Source organism: Rhipicephalus microplus, chromosome 8, assembly GCF_043290135.1.
Source record: "Rhipicephalus microplus isolate Deutch F79 chromosome 8, USDA_Rmic, whole genome shotgun sequence".
Classification (NCBI taxonomy): Eukaryota; Metazoa; Arthropoda; class Arachnida; order Ixodida; family Ixodidae; genus Rhipicephalus; species Rhipicephalus microplus.
Window position 1 is genome coordinate 60,715,244 of NC_134707.1, and position 9,848 is coordinate 60,725,091.

Sequence of the window (9,848 nt, forward strand, 5' to 3'; positions counted from 1 at the left end):
GGCAGCCATCGGGAATAATAGAAAAGTACGCAGACGAAGGGTTCCACGTCTGAGGAGTCGGTGGTTGCTTGGGGCAATACTATCCTCGTCGGCCGCGGAGATTCGCCGCCTAGACTGCCGGTTCGAAGAGCTGTGCCGTCCGTACACTGTTAGAGAATACCATTTACATGTCCAGCCGACCAAACAGCAGCCGCAGAGGTACCGTGGCCGGCGCTTTCTGTTGCGCGCCTTAAACGGCTCCCAACCCGTCTCCAACCGGAGTTTTGTGAAGGGGCCTAATAAATAGTGCCGTTCACAGGATTGGCGCTTGGTCACGCTGGTGACGTTCTACAATTTGCAACAGTCCGTACCACAGCGATTTTGTTGTGGCAGCATTAAAATTATAAACGCACTACATACTTGTTCGGAAGTTGTGCGGCGGCGCTGCTCTACAGCCTTGGCGCGCAAGAACACTGCCGGGCGCGCGGTAGTATTGTGCAAGCCGTCGGTAGCCGCGGCCGGCCGCTGTCGCGACGGTGTATTTTCTCCTTTCTGGAGTAGCGACGGCTTCCACCACGGATTCATTCCTTTGCGCGCTTTTTTTTTCTTTCACAAAGTGCAGCCGTTTAGAGTCTACAGCGTCTGCCTAAGGATTGCACGGTAAGTTTCAGCATGTTCAAATATCTTTAAATTTTGTGTATCCACGAATCACCGACCACGATTTTTTTTTTTTAGAGGCGAAACTCCTTACGCCGTCGGTTCGTATGTTCCGTGTTGTCGTCGTCATCGTCGTAGAAACCACCTCTCGTTTAGTCCTTGAAATGCACGCTGGATGGCGGTACTTGTATATGATGAATATGGGATGGAAAGATGCGAAAAGGTGGTACTTGGACTGCGTCCGTCCGTCCGTGTGCTTTCTTTCATTTTGTTTGTTTATCATTTTTTGCAGTAGTTGTGTCTTCGCCGTGCCGCTGTCGTCTGTGGGGCAGGTCGCGGTGATCTAAGAGTGCTGATTCTCGAGATGATGATGATAACATGGCTTTCTTTCAGTGAAATAAAATTAAATGGCGATGATGATGATGCCTCTTGTACCGAAGCAAACATCATCATCGTTCTAGCTTCGCTGTCAAGCCGTTTTGATCTAGTGACGATGGCTGGCGTCCTTTTTTTTATGTAGTTATAATACCACAACGTACACCGTTCTTGTTTCAATGGCGCTCTATTATCCGTTATTTGACGGTGGCGCGACGCGCTAATACGTGCCACGAGGATACGAGGAGGAGAAGACGACAAAAGCACTCCAAGTGCGGGATGGCTTTTCTGCCATTGTCTGTTCTGCGAATAATCGGTATCTATTGAACAATATTTTCTATCATGTCTAATTAGGAAAAGACTGCTAGCTATTCTGTTTACGAAGCTAGGTTCAAGTTTAACCACTGAAACACTGCTAAATTTTTGTGCCTCCGTTTTGGGACATTGCCGCAGAGATGTATTCGATACGACCGGTGTGCCATTTCATTCAAGCCACTAACCGTATTTCAACATAATGCCCACTTTTACGAATTCTCGAAAAAAAAAGACAGAAGTCGAGACGTAATTTCTAATATGTGAATAAATATGAGACGTACATCCCAAATTAATTGTGTTTGGCAAACTCAGCTGCCTGGTCGGCTCCAAAAATCAAGTTATCGTAAATATAATAGTGATAATTTTCTTGTTTTGTTTTTGTTCATTTCTCACTCTTTGGATCTTTTTGATAATGTCTTCCGTCTTGTACATATTTTTTTTGGTAAGCAATAGTGCCGTTGCCGTCCATGTGATACTATAGATTTTCTTGGCCATTCCCCCAGAGTGGGTATGTGGCATGATTTCTAGGCTACAGACAAACAAACCAGCAAACAAACAAAAAAAGGCTTTGCCTGTTCCTGTTCACGTCTCTCAAAATGGCTTCTTATAAAATATGCAATTTTGATTTGGCCGCCTAGAAGATCTTGGCACATAGCGGGGACGTTTGTATGCCTGTGACCCCAACGGTTCGGGACGAGTGCGTGATATACTATTAAAAAGTTGGCTCCAGTTTATTCTATTGTTACATTCTTATTCGTAAAATATCACGTGGAAACTCTTACAAACGGTGTTTATTACGCGTGATAATTTGTGTAGGCGTTGTTGGCTTAGTGTACAGACAATCTCGGGTACCACGTGTCTAAGTAGGTAGATAACAAAGAATAATTAAACCCAATTATTTACGGCGTGGGCCAACTCAAACGACAGAGGAACCACTCTTGTAACGTTCATCCTTTTTCTTCACTGGCACGTGCAACGAGGGACACTTTGCAAAGCATATTCAGTTGAGCATTTACTTCCGGTGGGAAGAATATGCATGAATCTTGTAAAAAAAATGCCAGGCCTGCGCGTAAGGCGCAGCACAGTCACAGCTAAAGCTTGAAGAGTGGCCTTTCAGGGCATTTTCTAAACACTCATTAAGTAACTGCAGCAAGCCCACTTGCTCGGTACCCATTACGGCATTATTAATAACAATAATTTCTGGGTAGCAGGCCGGCATACGCTATGCTATCCTTCGTCGTTCTTCTGAGAAGTGTCGTGTCTGCTAAACACTGGCAATGTATTCTGTGCCAATTGTTCATGCAGTGGCTGACGACGATCAGGAATTGTACCTGAACTGGGTATGAGCCACAGTTAATAGGCGAACAAGAACAAGCTGTTGTAATGAATTGGAGCATTGGACGACCCACTCGTTACGCTATTCGCATTGTGCGATGACTGCTTGTTTTTTCGCTGTTTTAGAACGCTTTATAAGTCGTATTAACGCGATTTTCTTTTCCGACGTCAAGCCTACCTATAAGGCAAGTTTGCGAACAAGTCCCAAGCACCGGCGTGGTTCAGAGGTAGAATATTGGGCTGGCACTCAGTGGACCCGAGTTCGAGCATCACTGTGTCATTGGTATTAATTATTCTTATTTCGTTCAAATTCGTTAGGACGCCGGTGGTGGCGGTGGACAACTACGGTGCCGAGCGTGACCCGCGTTATGATCTTATAACATATATTGCTGCTAAATAGATAATATTTACGTCGGCTACAACAACGGCTATAACAGTACGGCTTACGTTGAGCTACGCGCGACCGTTTCAAATCCTGCTCTTGCTTAGTTAAAAAAACAAACAAACAAAAGGACATTAGTTACAGTTAGCAAAGAATAGGATAGGGCAATTGCCTGCAAATTTTGGAAGGCTAGATCCGCCGGCTACCTACAACATCCTAATTCTAATCCTAATCCTGCTCAGAAGTCGAACCTTTCTTTCTACGTACTTTTCCGTTATTTCTGGTGGCTGCGGTAGATTCGGACACGCTCTGCTCAACGCTGTATATCCAGCGTCCAAGCGGACTAACTGTACTGCTTGGACTGTGCCAGTTCTCTTTCCATCTTGAATATCACCGAAACGTCCGTTCCGGACGCCATCTCCACAATTTGCACGAGTATCGCTGTAATGTGGGACATAAAGGTGCGTCTGGAGTGCGTTTGCGCGATTTATACTTGTCTTTATGTTCGAGACGGTGATCGGTCCCTGAATTCTCTGTCACGTCCCCAACGCCGAGTGTGCGTGCTAGGACGCACTTTTGGACCGCTTCTTGCTGGAGATGGATGCGAAGTACGTCGCCACCGACTCGCTGGCTATAACCAAAGAAAGTTCACGCGTGCTCGTTGGTTCCGGAAAACGACAGCCCGACTACGGGCCCACGACGTGTACTGCTTCACATTCTAGACTTCGTCTCCGTGTGTTGCACTCCACAAACCACTAGAGGGGTATTCCAGTGAAGTACACGAAGTTTACGGCAACAATCTTGGCGGTGATACTAACGGCTTCGAGCGAGGCGAATACTTCGATCGGAACGTGGCGCACCACGTGGCCATGTACCAACAGTGCGCTGGTAAATGAAGATGAAATGTACAGGACGAAGTTCATTGAAAGATTGCGATCTGTCAGGACCGTTGCGGCACCTGGCGGAGAAGATCTGAACCACGCGTTCCTTTTTTGCGTGGCCTCCGAGCTGAGTGCGAAGCGCAGTCAACGCAAGCAGCGCACCAGTGTACGCGAAGGCTACTACCAGGCACAAAAGTGACTGCGGTAACCTCTTTGATTCTAGGATTTCGCGCTGAAAGCGATTGCTGCTAAAGCGAGCGAAGTCTTCCTTGTCCCGTCAGTTCGCATGCGTGAGACAAATGGACAAAGCCAAGAAAGTGTTTCTGTAGGATCTGTGCAATTCGTCGCAAACAGCCGAGTTCCATTGGCGTTCCGCGGGGATAAGGCTACCAAGGAGAAAAATCGAAAGCACCCGCTTCGGAGTAGAACGTTTTCCTCCTTGGAAATAAGAGGATACCCAAAGATGGCCTTCTGGAACTCGGTCCTAAGAGCTGCGTCCACCCAAGGCTTGATAAAACTGAGTTGGTCAGTCTTGCCGGACAAGCCTTTGGGAGAACTGGGGCTGATGAAACGGAGAGCTGCATCCAACAAGGAGTCAAGCGTCTGCCAAAGGAACCCGCGAGAGAAGAAACTTCAGGAATTCGGCATGTCGTGTCTGCTCCTAAAAAAGCGGACATCAATTTGCTCCAGTCTGACGAGGAAGGAGGATTCGCCCTGGTTCCCGAACCACTGTACGAAGAAAAGGTGGCAGCGGCTTGATAAGGGAACTTCAGAGAACTGCGGAAAGTAACTCCGGCGAAAGCAAAACAAAAGGTGAGAGGCTGTATGAACCAAGCGGGGGGCTCGTTAGGTTGGCTCTGTCCGGGAGGACGTGCGAAAAGGCCAGCCTCTCTGTCTCCTTCACGGCCAAACCCACAAGGAGTTATGTCTGCTTCGAATTATGACTCTAGGCAGAAACTTGTCGGACGACATCTGCAAATGCCGTGACCATTGAAGATACGTTCCTCGTAAGAAATCCTCAGGAGGTTTTAAACTTTCTAGGGGATGAGTGCCCTCAAAGTGCTTGTGCGTTTTCGGTAGACGTTGAAGACTTATTTAATTTCCTACCTCGGGACATTTTGTGCGAGGAGGTGAAGTCTGCAACGCTGTGGTGGGAATAATTTTTTGTAGACTTTGTGCAACTAACGTAGACAGCTTTCTTCAACTTCTGAACTTTTATTCGCAGTCGACTTTTCATCACGAGAAAACGACAAATGGTACACTCAAAGACAGGGCATGTGCACTGGGTCATGTTTAGCTCCAGTACTCAGTGGTATTTCATTAGCTCGTTATGACAAACGCATACAGCGAGGCTTGGTACCGTTAAGGTATTCCTCTATGGTAATGATTTCTTAGTCATTTATAGTGCGGAACAACGTGACAGATGGCAGGACGCTGATCATAGTTGAGCATTATTTCTGATAACATGACTAATTTGCATGCTGACGGCGGAGTTTCCCAAGAATAACAAACTTTGATTTTTAGACCTAGAGCTTCTGCCAGAACCAGAAAGCCCTGATACATTTTAGTTGAGCGCATTCAAAGCTTATTGAGTGAGGAACTGCGAAAGCACGCGAGGTGGCATCAGTGTCAAGGCTTTGTCATCACCAGGTTGAGAGCAGCTTCGGCAGCCATATTAACAGACATAAGAAAGCAGGCTTTCCTTATCAATTGCTCTGAGGCACAGAAGAGTCACTTCTGAATTAATTAAATCAGGGAAAGATTATGAAGCACACAATTCAGGAACAGCCAAACCCGAACGTTTCTGCCATACTTTATATGCACAAACGTTCAGACTGCCTGAAAAGTATTCTTTGAAAAAAAAACTAGGGTGAAGGTCGTTTTCACAGCAAAAACCATCCAGGGTTTCTATACAAAATTATGAAAAACGAAAGATATTCAGGTATATGGTATTATAAGAAGCTTGCAAAAATGTTCGTAGAATGTAATGTAGGTGTTGTATATCGATTTGCTTTATCATGTGGCCGATACTACATCGGTCAGATGGGGCGCTGCATGTCTGAACTATCTCCTTAAGAAGTACGTGGATCTCAAGCGCGGATCAGTGGGCAGCCACCTGGAAAGTGACTGTGCCTATTGTTAGTGCACCCCGATGCTTGATGAATGCGAAGTGATGGCAAGATTGACAATAGGGCACGGGAAATGAAACGTTTTTGATTCGCAAGGCGGTAACCGAGTGTGTATGTGCCCCATTCGGACAATTAGTACAAGTATCTTGTCAGTTAAAACGTATCTTCGAGATTCGTATATTAGGATGTTCTGGCACATGCGCCATCATTTTTTCGTTTTTGTGGTTCTTATCGCCCTCTTGGCTTCATATATACGGCCGCCATCTGTGCAATAAAGTGGTTGCAAGTGTGCGCTTTGTCCCATGTGACTTCTTTCTGAAACGCTCTGCGCACTAAGAAAGTTTATTTATTTCAAAATAAAATAATTCGTGGCGTTCGACTGTTTGCAAGGCCCACCGTTTCCGGCATGTGATGTTTCGGCTGTCCTGCTAAAACAGATGCAACTTCGTAGACCTTGCGCTGTCACCAGAGCTAGGAAAGTACGAAGCGTCGTGAAACTTGTTGAGGAATGACACGCATGCTCAAAGGGGGGGGGGGGGGGGGTTGATGGCGTATGTTGAAGAGTAAAAATATCAACAATGCTTGAATTTGGTTGGCCACAAGAGACACAGTTGCGAAGCAAATATACCAAAAAGCATGGGTGCATATAAAAGTTCCTTTATTCGACTGCATGGTCGATACCAGGATGTGTCAGCTTGCATAAGACCCAACACGTTTCATAAAACACGAAGTGCGAAGTCTCTCATCGCCTTTGTCACAGTTATGAAGAACATGTAGGTGGACAGCATTAAGCCATTTTGTCGAGGCCTCGTCACTCAGCTAAGATTAAGATGATGTTCCACTACGCATGTGACAACAAATGGTGAACGGATACGATGATGCTCTCTTCCAGGTGGCGCTCACACACACAAAAGGGGCGCTCGAAGAGGAACGCGGCAAGAAATTTAATGTATGAAGCTAAAGGAAAGTGGAAATTTTAGGTTAAAAATGAAACATTGAGTAAAATAATGTTCAACACAGCTGTCACTACAGCTTCAACAGGTGTGGTACTTATCAAGATTTTCGTGGCTGCAGTCTTCGATGGAGATGCGTGGTTATTTGTAAGTCGTCAAGTAGTTTCGGCAAACTGCATGGTTCATGAAAAATTTTGGTCCGTCAAACGACATCGTCTTGATGCTGGAAAGAAGACAACCAATGAAGAATTGTTTAACAAATGAAATAGTTATTCACGGTGGATAACGCAATAAACCGGCTACGGCAGTTATGAACCCAAGCAAATCGCTACTGGTAATAGACGTTAGGGAAATTAGCAGTGTTAAATTCAAGGGCGCAGATAAAGACATGTCGGGCTTGCAAGCATCGCTGTGTGTCCCGACGTTAATGGCCGTGGAACCACGTTACCAGTGATGTTACCAGTGACGTTACCAGTGAACCACGTTACCAGCAACGACTGTTCAATGAGCATTACGTTCAATTAAGCAGAAGTGTATAAATCAAGGAAACTGCATCACATAATTTTTCATGCTTGATAGTTACACAGTAAATTCAGGATTGTCCAAGGAACGCTACATCAATAACGGTATAATTAAAAATGAACGTGTTTAGCCACATCTACGCAGTTACTATTCGCGAAAGCAGACCTGTTTGTGACGTTGGCTACAGAGATCACGGGCTTAAATTTTCTTGGCAGAGCAACTACGCCATACATAGAAAGAGAATAGCCCGCAAAAATGACTTACGGTATAAATCGGTGGCCGAAAAGGAGGGACAGTTCACCGCGTTGCCCACGAACGGCATGAGAGAGAGTCGGCGGCTGCATCACGGGAACAATTGGAGGACGCCAGCATACAGCGACCTCAGGTCTCCATAAACGCCGCAACGGTAGCTTCGTGGCGGATTTCCCAGCGTCTGTCGGAGGACGGTTTCGAGTAACGGTGAATGTATGTCGGGAGTTTCGTGTATGGCTACGCAGGGCTTTGTGTACCAGTCGACGAACAAGTAAGGCCTGAAGTCCCTGCCTCTTTCTTCTTCGGGGACGAGCAGGCAGGTGCAACAGACGTTTTCCGTCGCCTTCGCAAACACGCCGTAGACGCGTCTCTGCCGCATTTTTTTCAGGATGTCGCCGATTATATCAGTGGGGTCCTCCCTACGGTCAGCGCGATAGAGAACCCAGGACCCTATGACGCCCAGGCCGGCCATACAGGTAAATAGGTGGGCTGCGCAGTCCAGACGGTCGCGCAGAGCGGCTATGGATTCCAGGTGGGCGCGAACCGCGCTGACTGCTTCTGGTACAGACTTGTCGGCGAGCTTTGGAAGGTCGGTGAAGCCGTCGTTGTCCAAGCACCGCAGTTCGTGTTGCGGCAATCTTGAAAGGTGTGAGCACAGCACTTCCACGTACGCCATGGCTGCCAGTGACCCTGAAGGCGCCTATGGAAGCTGAATGTTGCGTGGAGTGTTGGCCTATGGCTAGAGGGAACCCTCGGTGTACTTGCTGTTGTGACGGAAGCGTCGGTCGTATCTCCTACGCGCGGCGAAGATGCGACCTGGAAGGGTGAAGTGAAGAAGCTTGCGTTCACCTCCCGCTAGTCGAATGTCGATCCTGAGGTTAAAAAGCTTCCCGACCGATGGGGCGTTTGAACATACTTTTTTTTCAGGAGTGCGGTGACAGGCTCCGCTTCGTTCGAGCGTTGGCGGCGGATTGCAATGCAATGCCTCGCCGCAAGGACTTTAATGCACGTGCTTACTCGGCCGCTAGTCACGTGTCTGATAATGGATTTAGCTGGAAGGGGCGTCATTCTGATAAAAAAAAATACAAGCAGCCGTACATCCACGCGCTTAAGGACTGTGATGTAATGTCCGAGAGGTGTTTATAAACCAGGATCTTTCATATCTTAATGCGAAGCATTTCTTAGCAAACTTCGGCGAGTTTGACCCTATCTGTCTATCTATTTAGCTGCCTAGAACTTTTAGCTCTTCTCGCCGTTTGGATAACGGGATATATACCACATTTAGTATGGCATAACATGACTCTATGACAGGCATAACTAACTAGTCATATCATGAATATCATGACATGTATGTCATGAATGTCGGAATTTACATGTCATGGTCTTGCTGTTACTGCGGTCGTTTCGTCCACATGTAATATCGCGAAACTGGTATGGCACGAGATGACTGCATGGCGAACTAATTTACAGGCCCTCATGTGGAAATCATCGCATGCGTGTCATGTAAGAACATGACTGCACGCCACGCTCATGATGCGCTCGCGGTCTTTTCGCTAGCTTCACATGCACCAAATCTGCTATTACGTGACGTGCATGGACGACGAAGGTAAACGACTAGTCCAAACATGATAATCAGGATATGCATGTTACGTAAAACATGACGACATGCTACGTTCATAGCGCGGTCGCAGCCGTTTCGCTAGCTTCACATATGCCAAATTTGGTGTTACGTGACGTGAATAGACGACGAAGGTAAATGGAACGTCCAAACAAGATAATCATGACATGCGTGTTATGTGAAACATCACTACATGCTACACTCATAGCGTGCTCGTGGCCGTTTCGCCAGCTTCAGATATACCAAATTTGACATTGCGTGACGTGAATGGACGACGAATAAAAATGCCAGGCGCGAACATGATAATCATGACGCGGAAGTCATATACGGCATCATTTACCTCAACCTCGTAACGTTGTGCTGATTTTAAAGTGACATATCAACCTTCCTCATTCGTGCTTCGCATATCATTGATTTCCAGTGCACGTGGTTGGTTGTTCCTCAGAGTCC

General features: G+C 46.7%; 1 protein-coding gene across 1 annotated transcript; it reads right to left on the reverse strand.

The window, feature by feature from the left end:
* Positions 1-6,694: 6,694 nt before the first annotated feature.
* On the reverse strand, positions 6,695-8,737 carry LOC142768558 (uncharacterized). Its single transcript, XM_075870555.1, has 2 exons — positions 7,793-8,737; positions 6,695-7,229 (listed from the first exon to the last, which is right to left on the reverse strand). The coding sequence occupies exon 1, from the start codon at positions 8,454-8,456 to the stop codon at positions 7,872-7,874; it is 585 nt and encodes a 194-aa protein (XP_075726670.1). The 5' UTR covers positions 8,457-8,737; the 3' UTR covers positions 6,695-7,229; positions 7,793-7,871.
* Positions 8,738-9,848: the final 1,111 nt, after the last annotated feature.